At 41.6% G+C, this 23316-nt stretch overlaps 1 protein-coding gene and 1 long non-coding RNA gene across 3 annotated transcripts in view; one reads left to right on the forward strand and one right to left on the reverse strand.

Annotated features, from left to right (window-relative positions):
- LOC122564362 (uncharacterized) overlaps positions 1-23316 on the forward strand; it is a 103191-nt gene that overhangs the window by 38491 nt on the left and 41384 nt on the right. The window lies entirely within an intron of this gene.
- Positions 1-23316, reverse strand: part of stmnd1 (stathmin domain containing 1) — a 57349-nt gene that overhangs the window by 5716 nt on the left and 28317 nt on the right. The window contains exon 3 of the mRNA XM_043719119.2: positions 20749-20906. Within this exon, the coding sequence (XP_043575054.2) occupies positions 20749-20906 (158 nt within the window). The remainder of the gene's footprint in view (positions 1-20748; positions 20907-23316) is intronic.

A 23316-nucleotide genomic window follows, 5' to 3' on the forward strand; every position in this document is an offset into this window, starting at 1 on the left:
ATTCAAAAGAAATCAACATGCTAATGAGTTAAACAGTTCAAAACTGCAATATTAAAATCATGGGACTCTTCCTAATTCAAACAGTTTCCATGAATATTATGTGAGAATTTTCACAACAAAGTCAACATGAAAATCCTGGCCTACAGCAACACTTCCTTTGGCAGTTCTACTTTGAGTGAGGATTGTTATGGCCTCTTGTGTTGCTACCTCTGGGGTCAGAAGGTTCAGGTTCAAGTCCCACCTATCCTGGAAGTGTATCACAACATCTCTGAACAAGTCAATTTAAAATAATTTTATGGAATTCAATCCAGGTAAGTGTGAGGTGATGCACTTGGGAAGGAAAACAAGGCAAGGGAATACATGATGAATGGTAAGTCCCTGGGAAACACTGAGGAGCAGAGGATCCTTGGTTTGCATTTCCACTGGCCCCTTAAAGTTCCTCATGACAGGTAGATAAAGTAGTTAAGAATTCATATGATACATAGTATGTTAGTCAAGGCACAGAGTTTAGGAACAGAGATGTTATAGTGCAAGTGTATAAAATGTTGATTAGGGCACAGGTCTCTACTGTGTGCACTGGGTGGACAAAGCAGACGAACAGAAAAATATACAGTAATAGCAACCAGAGAGCGCAAAAAAGCAGAAGTAACAAATTCCGATTGAGAGCTGTTAGGGTACATAACAAAGCACATAACAGAATACCCTGGAAAAAGGATTTGAAAGATACAGAAGGATGGGTGGAATCCAAAGGGAATTCCTGCGGAACAAACAAAAAGGTGGGGTCATCAAAAAAAAAGAGATATAATCTTAAACGGTCAGATAATCAAATTATCTCCATAGCTTAATCTATGTAGAAAGGTTAATGTTAAAATATAGTAGCTTCAGAATGTCACAGAAACACTCAGTGATGATGGGCAGATCCCGGAATTAAGAATGTTAGATCAGGAGGTGAATTAGCATTTGGGAACACTCTCTCCATACACAAGGGTTTGTCCATCAGAGCCAATTTGGAACCAACCCCTCTGACATCAATGGTAATAAAGGTGAAGGAGTCTAAGTGGAGGCATTAGAGTAGGCGAGGGAGAGGAGGAGTTTGTAACTAATATGTAGAAAATCAACTACATACCTTTGACTCCAGCAAAAAGCAGTTGTCATTAAAAGAGCTGTTCAGATTGAGATCTCAACATGATAACCCAGAGTTTTGGATTAAATTGCAGGAGATGAAGCAGTTCCACTCCACATACCCCAGAGACAACCATGTTTTGGTCAAGGTTAAGTGTCCAGGGATATTTGGGAGCAGCTGGCTGGATGGTATTAGGACAAACATTGAGTAGTGTGACAATGCTGTCACTTTAAAAAGACACTTTTTTTTAAAACGAGAGGTCGTAAAGGCAAAAGTGCTGAAATGTCTGAAAAGACCCTGGTTTAACAATGGCAGGGGAGTGGCTGGTCCTCCCAGTTTCAGGTCTTTTCTTGTTTGGTTTCATTGTAGCAGTCACAGAAGCTGCTGCAGTGCAAAAAAAATCCATGCTTCAGCAGATGATCCCTGACTGACTTTTCCCTCTGAAAGCTCTCCTGCCTGTAAGAACCTGTGTTTGAATTTACCTTTTGCCAAGGGGTGTGTTTATAGGATGTTATGGGAATTGGAACAGCTCCTTAGTTAAGTTGCTGTGTCGGGTCAATTAAGTTTTCCAGTAGCTAAGTTATTCTAAATCCAACTTTCGTTTGTTTGTGTTTCAGCTGTAGTGTTTAAATAAAATCTGTTTTGCTTAAAGCCGAGTGGTTTGACCAGCTGCATCACACCTGGAATATCCACTTCACATTTGCCTTTAAAATAAGAAAAAGTTAAGGTGTAGACTACCTTTTCAAAATATTTTGAGGGGGTTTGGCGTGGTCCATAACAGATTAGAGGCTTTTGTCAGGATTTGTTCGATAATTCCAATTTGGGATTAGGGTTGTTGGACTCAAAGGCGTTAAGTGGTAGGTCATAGAGTCATAGAGAAGTACAGCATGGAAACAGACTCTTTGGTCCAACCCGTCCATGCCGACCAGATATCGCAACCCAACCTTGTCCCACCTGCCAACACCCGGCCCATATCCCTCCAAATCCTTCCTATTCATATACCTATCCAAATGCCTCTTAAGTGTTGCAATTGTACCAGCCTCCACCACATCCTCTGGCAGCTCATTCCATACACGTACCACCCTCTGTGTGAAAAAGTTGCCCCTTAGGTCTCTTTTATATCTTTCCCCTCCCACGCTGAACCTATGCCCTCTAGTTCTGGACTCGCCTTTTGTTCCACGTGTTGAATTGGGTTGGTTGAAACAGTGCTTGGTGTAGTAATGATTCTTTCACTCACTAAGAGTTTTCTGGAGATGGAAGAAGTAACTTTGGGGTTTTACAAAAGGAGAGCAAGGCAAAACTGCTGGAATTGGCAGAGAAGCTGGAGTTGGAGTTGCCTTCATTGGTAAGAAAAGGAGAGATAATTATCCTGAAAGCTCATCATTTAAATTTGCTAGAAACATCACAGAATCTTTGGAAGTAGCTAGAATTCAATTGCAGATGAGGCAGCTTGAATATGAAAAAGAAATGAAATAGTTTGAATTATGGATTAAAGCAGAGGATAGACAAAAAGAAAAAGAATAAGGAAAAAAGAGAGGAAAAGGTGAAAGAGAGAGTTGAACTTCATAAATTGGCAGGATTTATGAATATAGACAGGAAAGTTGGCTTAAAAGGATGGAGGTGAAGGTAAAGATAGCTTAGTGAGGAAGTTAGTGAGGATGAGCAATCCTATCATAGCCAAAGGCCTGATGGGATTGCTTAAATATATCCAAGCATTGTCTAAATTTGATGAGAAGCATGTAGAAGCCTTTTTCATCTCATTTGAGAAGGTGGCTAAACAAATGAAGTGGCCAGTGACCATGTGGGTTTTGTTGATCCAAACAAAGCTTATAGGTAGAGCTAGTGATGTATTTGCATCACTATCAGAGGAGGTATCTGGGGAGTATGAGGATGTGAAAAAAGCCATCTGAGGTGCATATGAGCTTGTGCCAGGAGCCGACAGACAGCTTTTCAGGAATCTAAGGAAGGACCCTGGTCAAACCTACATTGAGTTTGAAAGGATCAAACAAAGTAATTTCGATAGGTGGATAAGGGCATTAAAAATACAAACATATAATGCTCTTAGAGAGATTATTATTTTGGAGGAGTTAAAAAAAATCATTCTCTGAGGTAGGGAGAACTCATGTGGAACAGCAGAGAGTTAAAACAGCAACATTAGCAGTTGAAATGGCCGATGATTATGAGTTGGTTCATAAATCAAAGTCTGGCTTCCAACATCAATTTCAATCGATGAGGGATAGAAAATGGGGCAAAGAGGAATCCTCACGTGATAAGGGAAATGTAGATCTCAATGAAGATCATAAAGATAACTCACCCCCGGGTAAGAAGGAAACCCATGAAGAGGAAAGAAAAGTTAAAAAGCTCTAGTGTTTTAACTGCAATAAAGTGGGTCACATGAAATCACAGTATTGGTAGGAAACGCACTGGGAAGACAGGTGTAAGAAAACAGAATAAGCCAGTGAATTTTGTTGAAGGAAAGACAGTGGTGACTGAAAAAGCTGCACTAGAATGTACAACCTGGTTGGAGGTTGGTTAAGGAAGAAGTGCCAGATCTTTTTAACCCATTTATTTACAAAGGGAAGGTTTACTTGCATATGCCAGGAGCAGCAGATAAAGAGGTTACAGTATTAAGAGATACAGGATCATGTCAATCTTTCATGTTGAGAGTTGTGGAGGACTATTGCCAGAAAAAGTGCTAGTACATGGAATTCATGGTGAGACAAGAAGTGGTCAATTATATAAAGTTGAAACTTTATTGCTGGAACAGCACAGCAGGTCAGGCAGCATCCAGGGAACAGGAGATTCGACGTTTCGGGCACAGGCCCTTCTTCAGGAATTCCTGAAGAAGGGCCTGTGCCCGAAACGTCGAATCTCCTGTTCCCTGAATGCTGCCTGACCTGCTGTGCTGTTCCAGCAATAAAGTTTCAACTTTGATCTCCAGCATCTGCAGACCTCACTTTCTCCTCAATTATATAAAGTAAGGTTAGAATGTTCAGAGAAAAATAGAGAAGCGTGATAGAAGTACTGGAAGGACTCTCAGCTCCAGGAATACAATTTGTCCTTGCTAATGATGTACTGGGTCACAGGTAGGAATGCTGCCTACTGTGGTTGAAAAGCCAGTGGAAAATCAGGCAACTGAGGTATTACAGGAAGTACATCCTGGGATTTTTCCTAACTGTGTGGGAACAAAGACACTGGTTGAATAAGGAGGAGAAATCAAAGAATTCAGATAAGTAAGTCGAAGTAGGATCATCAGAGACCATGTTTGATCAAATGGTTGAGACAAAACAGGAACAGGTGGAGGACAAAGTGGATAGTTTTAGCGCACAGAAATTAACTGAGTTACAACAAAAGATGAAAAAGTGAAGCAATTATATAAAAAAGCATACACGGAAGAAGAATGAGTGTATCTCTGAGTTCTACTATCATAAAAATGATGTCTTGCTGAGAAAATGGACTCGATGGTAGCCATGATGTAGAGGTGCTGATGTTGGACTGGGGTAGACAAAGTTAAAAATCACACAAAAACCAGGTTATAGTCCCAACAGGTTTATTTGGAAGTACCTGTACTAGCTTTTGGAGCACTGCTCCTTCATCAGGTAGCTATAGAACCAGTCTGGCTCAAGATTGGGGTACAGACAGACTCTAACCTCTGCATTTAATGCATTGTCTGAGTGGAGATGTCACCTTCTTTTACAAAACCTTAAGTTATCTTGGAAATGTGACTTGAAAGAATTTCTGGGTTTTACATATTAATGTAGTGAAACCTGCAACCCGTTCTAAAAGATGAAAGACTTAACAGCAGTCTAGTTTTGTTCAATATATCATTTCAGTTGCGTGACACTGTGATCGTTTGCTATAAATTGTGTGTCTTATGATCCTGCTCCAAAGTTAGCTGATGAAGGAGCTGTGCTCCGAAACCTAGTACCTGTTAGACTATTGCCTGGTGTTGTGTGATTTTTAACTAAGGAATTGGAGACCATCGCATATTCAGGCAGATGATAAATGGCCAGAAGTTCATCAAGTTATATTACCAGTGGGTTATAGAAAGGAGGTTTTGCGGATTCCACATGATTAACCTGTAGGATGTTATTTAGGGGTAAGAAAGACTCGAGCTAAAATACAAAATCATTTTTACTGGCTTGGACTGCATAAGGATGTAGCTGAATTTTGCCAGACATGCCATGCATAATTGGAAAACCACAGGGTGTAATAAAACCCATTCCTGCATTTGAGGAACCTTTTACAAAAGTCTTAATTGATTGCGTAGAATCCTTACCTAAAACAAAAGTGGGAATCAGTATTTGTTAATATTAATGGATGTGCCTACTAGATTTCCAGAGGCCATTCCGTTATGCAACATCACAGCTAAAAGGATTGTAGAAAAGTTACTCAAATTTTTCGCTACAGACCTCCACAGAGATACAACCAGATCAAGGGTCAGATTGTACATCAAAATTATTCAAGGAAGTTCTGGACAGCTTAGAAATAAAACAATTCAAATCCACTGCATTCCATCCAGAATTGTAGGGAGCACTAGAAAGATGGCATCAGAAGTTAAAGATGATGTTAAGGGATTATAGTCAAGACTATCCAAATGATTGGGATAAAGGAATTCCATTTGGACTTTTTGCCATTAGAGCTGCACCAAATAAATCAACCCATTTGAATTAGTTTTTGGGTATGAAGTGAGAGGGCCACTAAAATTGATTAATGAAAAATTGGTGAGTCAGAATTCAGAGACCACATATTTTGACAATGTGTCAAATTTTAGTCAATGGTTGAATAGAGCAGGGAAATCGGCTATGTAGCATTTAAAGATATCACAGCATACAATAAAACAGGAAGCAGACAAGAAATCAAAAAATTTGCAACTTTGCTAATGGAGATAAAGTTAATGTTATTTCCAGTGATAGGTGAACCTTTAAAAGTGAGGTTTAGTGAACCTTATCAAGTCAAAAGGAGATTGGGTGAGGTGGATTAATTGATAAGGACTCCAGGCAGAAAGAAATCTCACAGAGTGTGTCATGTGAATATGCTCAAAAGGTATTTTGATCAGGAAGGAAAGCAAGAGGAGAATATGTTACTGGTTACAACACAGATTGAAGAACAAAGTTCAGAGGACTCTGAATTGGACATTCCTCAAATAAAATTGGACAATAATGAAGGTCTCAAGAATTGGGATAAATTATTGAGTGACTTTCCAGAGGAAAATCGAAATGACCTGAAAGAGATAAACTGGGAAGGACTAATCTAATTATGCATTATGTAGATATAGAAAGTGCTCTTCCAATTAAGCAACATCCTTATAGACCTAATCCTCTAAATTTGGCACAGGTTCAAAAAGACATTGAACATATGCTCCAAGACAACATAATCGAAGTGAGTTGAAGTGACTGGAGCTCACCCACAGTAATGGTGCCAAAACCAGATGGTACACAATGGTTATGTATAGATTATTGCAAAGTCAATGCAGTTACAAAGTCTGAATCATATCCAAATCGACATTTGGAAAACTGTATTGAGAAGGTGGGACAACCAACTTATATTTCTAAGTTGGACTTACTCAGAGGATACTGGCAGATACCTTTATCCAAAAGAGCAGAGACACTGTCTTTCTTAACACCAAATGGACTGTATCAATTTAAAGTCATGCCATTTGATATGAAAACTGGGCCAGCCACATTTCAAAGACTAACCAATAAAGTAATTTCTGGATTACCCAATTGTGTGGTAAACATTGATGACTTGGTGATCTTTAGTCACACATGGAAGGAATACTGGCAGCATTTATCAGAATTATTTGATCGACTTCGGGAAGAAGGCTTGGTAACAAACCTGACGAAGAGTAAATTCACCAAAGCCCAAGTCACGTTCCTGGATCATATTATTGGACATGGACAGATGGCCCGACGGAATGTGAAAACGAAGGTTTTGGTGTGTTCCCCATACCATCGACAAAGACAGCAGCACTATGATTCCCGAGATTGAGTGGGCTTTATTGGAAATATGTACTGAATTTTAGTAATGTGGGCTGCTCCACTCACTGAGTTACTGAGGAAATGCAAGAAATTTCAGTGGATGGCAGACTGTCAAAAGGCATTTGACAGTCTGAAAGCGGTGTTAACCACTGCTCCAGTATTAGCCACGCCTAATTACACAAATCCATTCAAGTGGCTATCAATGCAAGTGATGTGGGTGTCAGTGCTGTACTCTTACAAGACGACCATCATCTTGAAGATAAAAAGACCTAACGGATATTTCTCCAGGAAATTGAACATTCGTCCATAGAAACATGTTCGACAATTGAGAAGGAGACTAAGCTTGGTGTTGACTTTACAACATTTATGTTGCCAGAAATGTGTCTGAGACAATCATATATACTGATTATATTCCATTAAAGTGTTTGGAGAAATTGAAGGACAAAAATTCCAGACTCTGGAGCTTATTATTGCAATCATGCAATTTGAAAATTATACGTGGCAGGACAAGCAAGTGTAATTGCAGATGCATTGTCGAGTCTTGGATGAAAAATGGAGGTGATTGATGGCAGGAGAAAACAGACTGAAATAGAATGTAACAGTGCATGTTTGCACGATTATAGTCAATGTAAGATATATGCATTATAGTGTATTAACAAAGTAAGACTAAGGGGTTTAAAATGAAGCCATCTTTGTATATTGATGGTTCTTTTTTCTTAAGGGGAGAGGTGTGACGATGCTGTCACTTTAACAAGGTTATTTTGTCCTTGAGTTTTTTTTTAAGAGAGGTCGTAAAGTCAGAAGACCTGAAATGTCTTTAAAAAACCCTTAGTTTAACAATGGTAGGGGCCAGTTCACTCAGTTCAGGTTTTTTTCTAGTTTGGTTTACTAGTAGCAGAGAAGCTGCTGCAATGCAGAAAAAGGTTCCATGCTTCAGCAGATGATCCCTGACTGACTTTTCCCTCTGAAATCTCTCCTGCTTGTAAGAATCTGTGTTTGAATTTACCTTTTGCCAAGGGGTGTGTTTATGGGATGGTACGGGAATTGAAACAGCTCCTTAGTTAAGTTGCAGTATTGAGTCAGTTAAGTTTTCCAGTAGCTAAGTTATTCTAAATCCACTTTCTTTTGTTTGTGTTTCAACTGTAGTGTTTAAGTAAATTCTGTTTTGCTTAAAGCCGAGTGGTTTGACCAGCTGCATCACACCTGGAATATCTACTCAGATCTGCCTTTAAAATAAGAAAAAGTAAGCTCTAGGCTACCTTCTTAAAGTATTTTTAGGGGGACTGACCTGGTCCATAACATTGAAAAGACAGCCTCTGGGACAGACCTGAGGGATGCTAATGAGGAATTTGAAGAAGCAGTAAAGGGAGTCCTAGAGAACGATGAATCTAATTGGGGATTCACTGCTGCTGGTCATAAAAGGAAGGATAGCCAACAGTCGATTAATGTGGAAGGCAAGTGGGAAACCTATGTCCAATTATTGGGAAATGAATACCCTCATGAAATAATGATATATTTCTCTAGATGATGAAGCATGGGTTCAAGTCAGACATCAGAGGTTGTTGAAAATGGATTGTCAGTAGGCTGAACTTATACAGATATCATGCAGTGGTCAACAGGCTTAGATGAGCAAACTGAGAGTAAAATTGACGTAAGAACCCGGCATGGATTATCAGGCCCGAAGGAGAGAACAGACTGCTAAACATTGTATGAAACTGGGCCATATACGTGATGACTTGAGCACTGGGAGGAGGAAAGAAGGAGCAGGAGCAGGGATCGAAACAGGCATACAATAATGACTAGAACAGAGGTTTCTGACAGTGGATGGGACCGGACAACAGATCAGGGACTTGTTTGGGATGAACAGGTCGTACCAGCTCTCAGATCAGCCAGGACTGGAGACCCCATAAGTTTATTGATGTGCAGGGATGGCAGTGTTAATAGACACTGGTCCTGTCTCAACTGCATACCTGCATATTGATACTACAACTGTGTCTGAGACTGAAGCGAGCACACCTCTCAGAGTAAAGCACGGAGATGATTCCTCTGGGAGTGGGAGAGTTAACGGTCTCTATCCTGATATGGACGTGTAAAATGACCAAAGGAAGTATTCTCAGAATAGACACTTAACAAAACCAAGAGGCTTATTTAGGTCACCAAACAATAAAATAATAATGTAAAGCCTTTTTTAAAAGAAACAAGACCCCTGTGTTTGCAAGTGAAAGAGCTGTCTTGATCTATACCACACTGACATGACCTACACCACACTGAGACGGGAATAGTATGGGGGCTGGAACTTTGTGTGTCAACAAATCACAAGAGTCAGGACACAAACAGGACTGTGGAAGAGTTAATGTGACACTGGCCAATGTACCAGGACCAGGGCATTATCCAAGGAAATAACAGCTTTAAGTTGGTGGTGCAGAAGTCAATGTGTGAGAACATAGTCTGGAGCCTGCAAGCAGGGGGCTATAGTACAGAAAACTCAGTCCACAACTAACTCCCCCACTTGGCTAGTACAGAAGCCTGACGGATGTTACTGAATGACTATTGATGACACACCTATGATTACCTGATTGTAGCTAGCCCTCCTACTATATTTAATGTTTTGGGCCAGATCATACAAATTTCTCTGTGCTTGATATAGTGAATGGGTTTTCATCCATTCTATTAGATAATAAGTCCCCAGACCAGTTTGCATTCGCATTAAGACACCTACAGTACACCTGTTCATGCTGACCTTACAAATCCCACCATAGCCCAGTGATATTTCTTCAGGTATTGTGTGATACTGAGAGTCAGGTAAATATAGATGAAGATCGTATAGTAATACAATATTTCGATGTCCTGTTGATTAGCTCACAGACTGTCGGGGAGACGAGAAAAATCTTATTGCACACTCTAGAACTGCTGAAGGTTGCAGATTTTAAAGTAAGCATGGTAAAAATGGAGAAGTGAAATGTTCAACTTTTTTTTTGTAAATATTTTTATTGAGAAAAAAAGATTTTAATTTTTTTTACAAAATTACAAAATCACTTTGAAATAGTGTAACAACTTTATAATATAATGACAATAACAGAAAACAAACTATTACTCGACTCCACCATCCACTGAGGAGAGAGAGAAAAACAACTTCAAAAACTACACTTCAATAAACAACTAAGAAAAAATTAACATTAAACCAAGTTATACCAAGGTAACAAGTTATATTCAGTTAAATTACTATACTCAGCGCAATCCCACCAAAGCTCCCCACCACCGGGAGCATCAGTAGGTAAACCCGTACTGGTTTGGGATTCATCCCCCCGGGGCCCCCGGAATGCTACACATAGCCCTCATGACTACACAAAACGTCCTGATCAATATAACCAACAAGTCTGCATCTATATAATTCGGAAAGGGCCGCCATGTTTTATAAAACAGTTCCATTTTCTGGTGCACCATACTCGTATGGAGGTCCGGGGGATGTGCTCCATAACTAATCCATGCCACCCTGAGAGTCCCAGGGGATTCTCCAATACCCAGCTCATTAGAAAGTCTTCCTCGCACAGACTGAAAGAATATTAAACAATTTCTTCCCATTTACGTCCAAACAGGGAAGATTTGGAAGACCCAAGATCCACCTTAACCTCAGTTCCCAAGACCCTTTCCAAAACAATCGCTATGTCATCCCAATATCTACGAAGCTTGTGCCATGACCACAAGCAATGAGTAAGAGTGCCAACAGCTGTTTTACATTTGGAGCACAATGGGGACGCTCCTGTCTTAGATTTCACAAGCCGATCCGGTGCCAGATGAGCCTTGTGGAGTACCTTCAATTGCATAGCCTGCGTTCTGTTACAAATTGAAATCTTCTTTACGTTCTCCCAAATATCCGCCCACCCCTCTGAGGAGACTTTCATATCCAATTCCTGAGTCCAGATTCTGCATAGCCGCTCAATGTCCTTGGAAACATTACCTCCTAACAAGTGATAAAGGGTACTAACTGAGAGAGCGCCCATAGACCGAAGCACTCTCCTCTCCATATCCGACTTAAAGGGACTAACCATCAATGCAGAATTTTTTTGTATAAAGTCCCTAACCTGAAAGTAACGAAAGAGGTCCCTCCTAAATAGCTCATATTTCTGACTCAGCTGCTCGAAAGACATCATGACCTCCCCGTGAATAAATTCCCAAACAGGAGACTCCTCTAGACTCCCAGAACTTCAAGCCAAAGTCCATCGACCGTGGCCAGAATCCTAACATTATCACTACGGGATTGAAAGGGGAAGTTTTTTTTGTAAGTTGCTCTCACCTTATGCACCATTCTCCGTGCTTTACCTATGTTAAGGACAATTGGGTTTCTGCAATGGTCCATAACAGTCCACATCTTGTCCATAAACAACAAATTGATGAAGGGACATTTTGCCTGAGAGGCCTCAATGTCTAACCAAATTGATCTTGGGTCCTGGCAGGCCCAGTCAAGCACATAGGACAGTAAGGAACTCAATTGATATTTCTTAACGTCCAGGAAATCCAAAACTCCCATCCCCTGCGGAAGCTGCAATTTGGCAAGCTTAATAAGAGGCCGCTTAAGATCCAAGCCAACTGTAAAGCCTCTGTAGTGCCTGCCTAGGCAGCATCAAAGGGACCATTCACATGGGATATAATAAGTGAGGAAGAACATTCATTTTGACCAGAGCTATTCTACCCAACCAGGATATCAGAAGATCCTCCCAGTGCCGAAGATCCTGCCTTATTTTCTCTAGCAACTGCACACAGTTAGCTTTATATAATTAATCGAAGGCTGGGTGATAAAAATGCCTAAATACAGGAAACCTCCCTGTGACCACCTGAAAGGGAAATGGGTTCCAACCCCAAAAATCGGATATTCTAGTAAGGTTCCCCACAGGCATGGCCTCCAACTTCGTGAAATTAATTTTATACCCTGAGAACAAACAAAACAAATTAATCACAGGGCACAGATGTTGTCAGATCAGTTAAAAAGAGAAGAACATCATCTGCATAGAGGGTGATCTTATGGCCACCTGATCCTACCTCCGGAGCAGTTATATTGGGATCTCTCCGGATAGCCTGTGCCAGCAGCTCAATCACCAATGTAAATAATAGCGGTGAGAGGGGACACCCTCGTCGGCTACCTCTGCTGATACTAAAATTATCCCACCATATGCCATTAGTGAGAACCACTGCTTTCAGATCGCTATATAACACTGCCACCCACCTGGCAAAAACCCCTCCAAGACCAAACCAGTCTAGTACATAAAAGAGATATAGCCACTCCACCTAGTCAAATGCTTTCTCTGCATCCAGGCAGACTGCCAAGCCCGGAATCAACCCTTACTGGCATACCTGGACCATGTTTAATACTCTTCTAATGTTATTAGTAGACTTATGATGCTTGATAAAATCTGTCTGGTCGTCCTTTACAAATAAAGGCAAAACCCTCGAAAAACTTAACGCCAGCATTTTCGACAGGATTTTAAAATCCACGTTCAGTAACGATATGGGCCTGTATGAAGTGCAATCCTCTGGGGCTTTTCCTTTCTAAAGAAGAAAAGAAGTATTTGCTTCTCTCAAAGAGGATGGGAGGCAGTCCTGACTGTATGAGTAGTTGTACATGTCCAACAGTGGCCCTGCCAGCATGTCTATAAACTCCTTGTAAAACTCACTTTGAAATCCGTCTGAGCTAGGCACTTTACCACACTAGAGCTGCCTCACTGCCTCCTGTATTCCTGGATTGTCAGGGGGGCATTCAGAAAGGACACCTAATCTGAAGTTACACCCGGAAGGATGTAAAAAGGATTCCATTTACATCAGTCTGTCCTCACAGCCCTCTGACCGGTACAGCTCAGAGTAGAACTTCCTAAATGCTGCACTAATCTTTTTGGCGTTGCAAGTAAGAATAGCCGCACGCTCTCCTAATGGATGTGATAGATTGGGGGACATTCTTTTTTCTGGCCAGGTACACTAGATATCTATCGGGTTTATCACGGTACTCAAATAACCTCTGTTTCACAAAAGAGGTTTCCCTCTTTGCTGTCTGGGTGAGTGCAGCAATCAAAGTAGTCCTGAGGGCTGGAATCCACCGCAGTTTGGCTAAAGATGGTCTGTCAAAGTATGCTGTCTCAGCTGCCTTCAGGCGAGCCTTGAGCAAACGTTGCTGCTCTCCCCTCTGCTGTTTCCGGGTTGCAGAGTAAGAAAGGGGCGGCAGTGGTTAGCACTGCTGCCTCACAGCACCAGGGTCCCAGGTTCAATTCCAGCCTCGGGCGACTGTTTGTGTGGAGTTTGCACATTCTCCCCATGTCTGCGTAAGTTTCCTCCCACAGTCCAAAAATGTGCAGGTCAGGTGAATATTAAATTGCCCATAGTGTTAGGTGCATTAGTCAGAGGAAAATGGGGGTGGGCGGGTTACTCTTCAGAGGGTCTGTGTGGACTTGTTGGGCCGAAGGGCCTGTTTCGACACTGTAGGGAATCTAATCTAAAAAGAAAATGATCAAACCCCATGCATAGGCCTTGGCAGTCTCCCAGAGCACCGATGGATTACTGGCCATACCTAAATTAATGTCCCAAAAGATTTTAAATTCCCATGCACCAGTGCTGCGAGCCTGCCCCATTACCACCGGCCTTGACCTCCATGTCCATTGCTGCATGATCGGAGATGGCTATGTTCCCGATTTCAGTGCAAGACCGCACTGAATTCAAAAAGGTGGATGGGGCAAAAAAAAAGTCAATCCTACTATAGCACTTACGTGGCTTAGAGAAAAAGGTGAAATCCCTACTTTCGGGGTGAAGACATCACCACACATCCACCAACCCCAGCTCCCTGTTCAGGTCCACCAACTGCCTGGATTATGGGGACATACCTGCAAGGCCCCTAGGCATCCTGTCCACTTCGGGGTCAATAAGACAATTAAAGTCTTCCCCTATAATTGTATGACATGCCCCAAGGGCCATCAACTTGGAAAGCACATCCGTTAAAAGTTTGAGGGGATGTGCCGGGGGGCAATATACATTCAAAATCCCATACTCCTCTCCACATATTAAAGCTTTAAGAAATATAAATCGTCCATATCCATCCTTAATTTGGTCTAACATTTGAAATGGGAGATTCTTCTGGACGAGAATAGCAACTCCTCTACTTTTTGAATTGAAGGATGAGAAAAATACCTGTCTGAACCCTCCCTGCTGCAACTCAAACGCTCCTTATCAGTTAAGTGCGTTTCTTGTAACAAGGCTACATCAACCCTCTCTTTTCTAAGGCTTGACAGTATCTTTTTTCTCTTAATTGGTGAATGACTCCCCTTAACACTCTAGGTGCACCATTTAAACGAATGGCTAGCCATAACTGTCCGAAACAGTCTGTGACCCAGGTTCAATTCCACCCTCAGACAACTGTCTGCGCGGATTTTGCACATTTTCCTGTATCTATATGGGTTTCCTCTGGGTGCTCTGGTTTCTGCCCACAGTCCAAGATGTGCAGGTTAGGTGGATTGATTAGATTAGATTCCCTCCAGTATGAAAATAGGCACTTCAGCCCAACAGGTCCACGCTGACCCTCCATATTGGCCATACTAAATTGCTTATTGTGTCCAGTGATGTGTAGGTTAGGTGGATTAGCCATGGGAAATGCAGAGTTACAGGGTTACGGTAGGGGGTTGGGTCTGTGTGGAATGCTCTTCGAAGGGTCCGTGTGGACTCGATGGGCCAAGTGGACTGCTTCCACACCAGAGGAATTTTATGAATACATAATACCCATATTACAGCAGGAGTATGGAACTGGAGGTGTGATTAAACAACCCACCAAATCATGTCTAGCTTTAAGCCCCAGTCCAGAAAATGGACCCGTGCTGATAAAAGTTGATACATTTCATAAGATAACGTACACCATGACCTGATATCCATTGTCCTAACTATCTGCAATATTGGCTTGCCAGAATGATATTCAGGTAAGACTTCAGTGCTATATACAGCTTTGGTCAAACAGGTGATAACATAGGCAGCTTGAGTTAATGATGGAGGTCAGTTATTTTCTGTACTCCCAGTTTGGGGAAGGGCCAACTATATAGTCCATTAATAAATAATTAATAAAGATGTGGGAAGATATTTCAAAAGATGTATCAGAAATGATGTCTGCAGTATCTATGGTTCATGGATACTTGATCAGACAAGTGAAAACCTGAGGTAAATTCTTGAGGGTGAACTACCCCGCTGGATAACTAATGCACAGCTGCTTAACCTGTCATGACACACAGATCACGGTCTGACCACTTGCCAGTCAGGGGCTCAAGAAGTGTATGTAAAACAGATGCTGAAAGTGTTATGCATGATAATGCATTGATCAATGTAGCAATCCCAGTTATACTGGAGTAAATATCATTCACGACATTATATAGAACAGAGAACATTGGGCTAATTAGGTGAGGCAGCATAATAAACCACCATATGCAGTAGAGATGGGGTAAATACAACAAGTCCTAGTTTAGATAGGTGCAGCATAGAAGACTCTTCAGTACTTTGTCCACATCCAAAATAGGAGACAGAAAAAGCATGGTTCAGATTTAATGCAATGGTCGTTAATACAATGGAAGCTATATGGGCTACAATGAAACCAACTTATATTGCATATCTACGTACAAGGAGATATTATATCACTACATCACAAAAGGAGTACCAACATGGGAACAATTGATCTTATCCTATAACCCATAATGTGGTGTGTTTATACCCACAAGTACTGGCTAGGATGGAAAAAGTAAAACTGTTTGAAATTTACAAAAGACAGTTAACATGCAGGTGAAGAAGGACATTAGCGAAAATCTGACAATATTTGAGCCAGTTCCCATATGCAGTCCCACTGCTGCTTGAGTTCCTTACAGGTATCTGAGATACGACATAAGGAGTGCATAGAATTTATTTCACACTGCAGCAACAAATAAGGACGTTACCTGATAATTTCAGACTAATAGATACCGCCACTTGGTGGGAGGAGCTGTGGCACTGGAGGTTGAATATGCAGATACATCCATGGATTAGGATCCTCTCCCAAGTTCCAGTTATCACCCAGCTGTCACTGGTTGTATACCTAACCTACTTGGTTTACAACACCAGAAGAATACAGAAAGAGATGGTAAAAAGAGTACAGGAGTTGGAGATTGCAGGGTCAGATGGCAAGGAGTGGGGTGTATAGCACGACCTATACAGATGGTATAACTAAGTACCTCTACAAACCTCAGATCAATATCTGGCCGTTATGTATGGGTAGTGGAGAATAAAAGGTTTAGCATTACCACCAAGTTGGCTACCTTGAGGACCAAACGTTGGGAAGATTGAAGGAGTTAGGTTATTTGAGGATTAAAGCTCATAGAATCCCTACAGTGTGGAAGCAGGCCCTTTGGTCCAACAAATTTAAATTAAGGGGGGAGGGGGGGGGTAGGTATAGGACAGATGTTAGGGGTAGATTCTTTACTCAGCGAGTCATGAGTTCATGGAATGCCCTGCCAGTAGCAGTGGTGGACTCTCCCTCTTTATGGGCATTTAAACAGGCATTGGATAGGCATATGGAGGATAGTGGGCTAGTGTAGGTTAGGTGGGCTTGGATCGGCGCAACATCGAGGGCCAAAGGGCCTGTACTGCGCTGTATTTTTCTGTGTTCTATGTTCTATAAGTCCACACCGACCCTCTGAAGAGTATCCCACCAGACCCATTCCGCTCCATTTAACCCCTGACTAATGCACCCAACCTACACATCCCTGGACATAATGGACAATTTAGCACATTCTTTGGTTGTGGAAGGAAATCGGAGCACCCAGAGGAAATCCATGCAGACACGGGGAGAATGTGCAAATACCACCCAGACAGTCAACTGTGGCTGGAATCGAATCCAGGTCCCTGGCGTTGTGAGGCAGCAGTGCTAACCACTGAGCCACCATGCCACCCTAGCTGTAGCCAGAGAGTCAATAGAATGGTCAAATTAGTTAAGAATGGCTTTAGCCATGTAGTAGTAATAATCAAAGCTAACAAAGCATGTGGGAACTACTGATGCACAAAAAAGTTACAAGCAAAGCATTCAGATTGTCAAGGGTAGTCATGATGAGGAGGTGCAATGTTGGACTGGGATGGACAAAGTTAAAAATCACACAACGCCAGGTTATAGTCCAACAGGTTTATTTGGAAGTACAAGCTTTCAAAGCACTGCGTCTTTGTCAAGTAGCTAGTGGAGCAGAATCACAGGACACAGAATGTATAGTAAAAGATGCAAATGTCATACAACTGATGCGATGTATTAAACAAACCCAGATTGCTGTTAAGTCTTTAATCATTTTGAATGGGGTTGCAGGTTTTGATTCATTAATATGTAAAATCCAGAAATTCTTTCAAGTCACATTTTGAGATAGTTTGAGGTTTTATTAAAAAAAAGTGACATCTCAGCTCAGACAATGCATTATAAAGGTGTGACGGTAGAGTCTGTCTGTATCCCAATCTTGAGTCAGACTGGTTCTATTTCCAAAGTAGGAATTGATAAAATGTCACATGGACTGACTGCCTACAGATTGTGTGCTTTGCAGGTACATTTGAGTGTACCTGCAAATGCAAATCTGCAAGTGCAAATTCACCCCATAGACTTGTGTATGTGTACATGCTGGTGTGTGTGCATGTGAGGGGAAGAGAGAGACACACACACACACACACACACACACACACAGACACACAAACTCTGTGTGTGTGTGTGTGTATGTGTGCTAGTGTGTGGGTGCATGTGTGAAGTGTACAGTGCAATGGGGTCACCTGTAGTGTGACACGAACTCAAGATCCCGGTTGAGGCCATCCTCATGAGTGCTGAACTTGGCTATCAACCTCTGCTTGGCGACTCTGCGTTGTTGGTATTCCGAAGTCCGCCTTGGAGGCTGGTCACCCGAAGATCCAAGGCCAAATGTCCTTCGTGGTCAATGACATTCGATCTTGCATCTTCGGGTGACCAGCCTCCAAGGTGGACTGTGGGGTACGCAACAAAGCAGAGTCACCAAGCAGAGGCTGATAGCCAGGTTTGGTACCCATGAGGATAGCCTCAACCGGGATCTTGAGTTCGTGTCACACTACAGGTGATGCCACTACACTGTACACTTCACACATGCACCCACACACAAGCACACATACACATACACTCTCCCTTTCTCTCGCTCTCTCTCTCACACAGACACACACACACACACACACACACACAAATATAAGTCTATGGGGTGAATTTGTATTTGCAGGTACATTCTATTTTGTTCAAAAAGCACAATCTGCAGGCAGTCGGTCCATGTGACATTTTATCAATTCTTACTTTGGAAACAGAACCCAAGGTTGGGATACAGACAAACTCTAATCTCATGCCTTTCATGTATTGTCTGAGGCGAGATGTCACCTTCCTTTTTTAAACTAAAACCTTAAATTATCTCAGGAATGTGACTTGAAAGAAGTTCTGGGATTTACGTATTAATGAATTGAAACCTGCAACCCCATTCAAAATGATTAAAGACTTAACAACAATCTAGGTTTGTTCAATACATCGCATCAGTTGTATGACACCTTCATCTTTAAATTCTGTGTCCTATGATCCTATCCCACTAGCTACTTAGAGTCATAGAGATGTACAGCACAGAAACAGACCCTTTGGTCCAACTCATCCACGCCCACCAGATATCCCAACCTAATCTAGTCCCACTTGCCAGCACCTGGCCCATATCCCTCCAAAGTCTTCCTATTTATATACCCTTTCAGATGCCTTTTAAATGTTGCAATTGTACCAGCCTCCATCACTTCCTCTGGCAGCTCATTCCATACACTTATCACCCTCTGCATGAAAAAGTTGCCCCTTAGGTCTCTCTTATATCTTTCCCCTTTCACCCTAAACCTATGCCCTCTAGTTCTGAACTCCCCCACCCCAGGGAAAAGACTTTGTCTATTTGTCCTATCCATGCCCCTCATGATTTTATACACGTCTATAAGGTCACCCCTCAGCCCACAATGCTCCAGGGAAAACAGCCCCAGCCTATTCAACCTCTCCCAATAGCTCAAATCTTCCAACCCTGGCAACATCCTTGTAGGAGAAAGTGAGGACTGCAGATGCTGGAGATCAGAGCTGAAAACGTGTTGCTGGAAAAGCGCAGCAGGTCAGGCAGCATCCAGGGAACAGGAGAATCGACGTTTCGGGCATAAGCCCTTCTTCAGGAATCCTGAAGAAGGGCTTATGCCCGAAACGTCGATTCTCCTGTTCCCTGGATGCTGCCTGACCTGCTGCGCTTTTCCAGCAACACATTTTCAGCCAACATCCTTGTAGATCTTTTCTGACCCCTTTCAAGTTTCACAACATCTTCCCGATAGGAAGGAGACCAGAACTGCACGCAATATTCCACCATTGGTCTAACCAATGTCCTGCACAGCTGCAATATGACCTCCCAACTCCTATATTCAGTACTCTGACCAATAAAGGAAAGCACACCAAACACCTTTTTCACTATCCTATCTACCTGCGACTCCACTTTCAAGGAGCTATGAACATGCACTCCAAGGTCTCTTCGTTCAGCAACACTCCTTAGGACTTTACCATTAAATGTATAAGTCCTGCTAAGATTTGTTCTCCCAAAATGCAGCAACTCACATTTATCTAGATTAAACCCCATCTGCCACTTGACAAAGGAGCAGTGCTCTGAAAGCTTGAACTTCCAAATATACAGGTTGGACTATAACCTGGTGTGTGATTTTTAACTTTGTCAGGGAGAGTAGCATAGAAGCTATACTATCAGAGGCCTTGGGTGAAAGAACAGACAACGCTAATCAAAGACTGTGGGAAACAAAGTTAATAAGTGTCACAAGGATGTTGAAGTGCAGGAATTGTATATGCATACTGTAATATTTAAAGCTTAGAGGTATTTTGTAACCCACTACAGTGAGTTTTAATCTTCGACATTAAGGCTTCTTCTTTATATGTCCATATGAAATAAATGATCATTACCTGTTCTCCTGAAATCTCCTAACAATTTGTCAAGAACACCTAAAACAGAGAGCTTTCTCCATAAAGAGGTGAGAAGTTTAAGTAAGAACAAAAAAGAAATTAATTGATAACTTTGAGTAACAATTGTAACCTGGGAAAACCCAAGTGGTTCATGAGTCGATACACGAATGCTTTCTGATTCAGTTTGCCAAAGAAGCCACAAGAGGTAATGTTAGGGAATAGAAGTTGGAACAGTTCTTGAGAACAGTGACCACAAAATTATTAAATTTAACATGAACAAAGAGTCAGAAATCACTAAGACCAGGAATTGGGTACATAATAATTATAACGGTAAATTTGAAAAAATTAGAACATAATAAAAGCTAAAGAACTGGGATAACTCAAACTCAGAATATGTGGCACTCCTTCAAATAAATAACGCTGGTGTTCTGAGGGCACTGACTAAGACTTATAGTCAAAAAATTAAGTAAGTTACGATCACAAGTTTTGAATAATTATACTCGTGCAAGGTAACTTATTTCCAGATGCTACTCTGTTGCTCATGTTGTGTTTAAACAAATTACAATTAATTTTTGATTTAACAGAAATGTAAAAACTACATTTGATTTCTAAGATCCTTATGTTAGAAGATGGAAGTTAACACATACCATAGGACTATGAACCTCTTGCCACTCTTCATTGTGGGCCTGGTTTAAGATCCCCTGAACTAAAAGTTCTTGTAGAATGTCAACAGACCTCGGTCTGTCCCTGATTTCTTGTATTGGTCCATTCTTTTTCAGCAAGCTATTTGCAGTAAGTGCTAAATCTGCAGGTTGAAACAAAACTAATTAGTAATAATTAGAGGTCAACTTATTGAAGAACACCAAATAGCAGCGTTTCACCCCTCAGACTCTCTCTTTAAACCTGTCAGTATGTTTTTGGAATGGGAACTTATATTGAACCACAGCTGTCTAAATTCACTAAGGATTCAACTCAAGTTGTGCAAGATTGTCATGGAGGGTCTCTTACTGACTGGCTATTTCCTGTTATCACAGATTAAAAACATGTTGTGTTCATAGCTTCACTGAAAGCTGCCTGTGACCATCAGACACTGCTCCATATTGAATGCTTTGTCAATTCCAATGCAACAATTGTTATTTAATAAGTTTGCCACAGATATTCACTTTTAGCTTGGGCGGGTCATTAAGTATTTAATCATGGCATCACTTTACTTTGGCAAATGAAGGGGCAGGGAAAGCTACTTGAGATTGTTACAGAGTTCATACTAAAATATTACTCTTTTGCACTGGAACATGCATTCAATGCAGTCTGGACTGAAGAAGTTAACACTTAATTTTTCTTCATCTATAAAGGTCTTACAGGGAAGGCTCTTGGTCAGTGCCCAGCCCGCCCAAGCCCAAAGTACAAAGATGGCTAAAGTCTCAAGTCCATTCGGGAAAACCAATGCTAAAGACTATTGGAAGTGTTATAAGCACACAGCACAGTATGGATTGTCTCTTTCTTGGGTTAAGGGAAGATGTTAAAGCAGAAAGCAATAGTTGAGGGGAATGAGGCAGTAGTCAGGATCATTTATTCCACATTACAGAATAATTGAAGAAGATATTGGGTACAATATTTTCTTCATTCCTACCACCCTGATGGGAAACAAATCTTTTTTAAAGGATGAATCGCTCATGGAATAAATAGAATACATACAAAAATACAAAGCAGAGGGGAGGGAAAGGCTGCTCAGTCCATCAAAGACAAAGACAATCTGTCCTACCACAGACACTACCATATTTAATTAATTGCTTGCAGGACAATTCATATGAATGTGTTCATTAGGTACCCATTCACCTATGCTGTGTATTCAAAAAGAATGGTTACCCAATGAATACAGTCCACCAATTTCTCAGCAACAAACCCAAACAAGCAAACAAAACACGTCCAGAAACCCTAGCCACTCTCTCCTACATAAAAGACATCTCAGACCCCTTGGCATCATGGTAGCCTACAAACCCACCAACACACTAAACAGCAGCTAATGAACTTGAAAGACCCTATACAGACAACAAGCAAAACTAATGTCATTTACAAAATACCATGCAAGGACTTTAACAAACACTACGTTGGACAAACAGGCAGAAAACTAGCCACCAGGAAACATGAACACCAACTAGCCACAAAAAGTCATGACCGTCTCTCACTAGTATCCTCCCATATCCATCCTAGGTCAAGCCAACCAAAGACACACACAATAATCCCTAGAAGCATGGCATTCCAACTGGAACTCTATCAACAAATACATCAAGTTAGATCCCATCCACCACCCCCTGAAAAAAAGGAACAGGAAGTGACTACATCACAGGAAATGACATCACCAATCTAAAGAAACCCAAACATATAAATAGAAAGCAGAAATTTTCAGCATTGCTTTGCTTAACTGAAGATGTTACCCAGTAAGGTAACAAAACATCTGGAAATGAACCTTTCAGCTCAGCGAGCAAACCTATGTCCAAGATGTTCTTGATGTCACAAGGAATTAAGGGCTACGGGGAGAATGCGGGTAAGTGGAGTTGAAATGCCCATCAGGCATGATTGAATGGCGGAGTGGACTCGATGGGCCGAATGGCCTCACTTCCGCTCCTATGTCTTATGGTCTAAGATATCTGCTGTCCTTATCCTTCTAGATAGTAGAAGTCATGGGTTTGGAAAGTATTAAGGAAGATTGAGAAATATCTGCATTGCATCATGCAGTTGGTAGACATTAGATTAGATTAGATTACATTACATTACAGTGTGGAAACAGGCCCTTCGGCCCAACAAGTCCACACCGACCTGCCGAAGCGCAACCCACCCATACCCCTACATTTACCCCTTACCTAACACTACGGGCAATTTAGCATGGCCAATTCACCTGACCTGCACATCTTTGGACTGTGGGAGGAAACCGGAGCACCCGGAGGAAATCCACGCAGACACGGGGAGAATGTGCAAACTCCACACAGTCAGTCGCCTGAGGCGGGAATTGAACCCGGGTCTCTGGCGCTGTAAGGCAGCAGTGCTAAACACTGTGCCACCATGCCGCCCACAGTACAGTATTGAGCGTTACTACAGTATTGAGCATTGGTGTTGCAGGGTGTGAATGTTTTTGGATGTGCTGCCAATCAAGTAGGCTACTTTTTTCTGCATAGTGTCAAGCTTCTAGAGTCCTGTTGCAGCTACACACATCCAAA

This window comes from Chiloscyllium plagiosum, unplaced genomic scaffold, assembly GCF_037043375.1.
Source record: "Chiloscyllium plagiosum isolate Xiang-an unplaced genomic scaffold, Cpla_swu_hap1 HiC_scaffold_34, whole genome shotgun sequence".
NCBI classification, from domain to species: Eukaryota; Metazoa; Chordata; class Chondrichthyes; order Orectolobiformes; family Hemiscylliidae; genus Chiloscyllium; species Chiloscyllium plagiosum.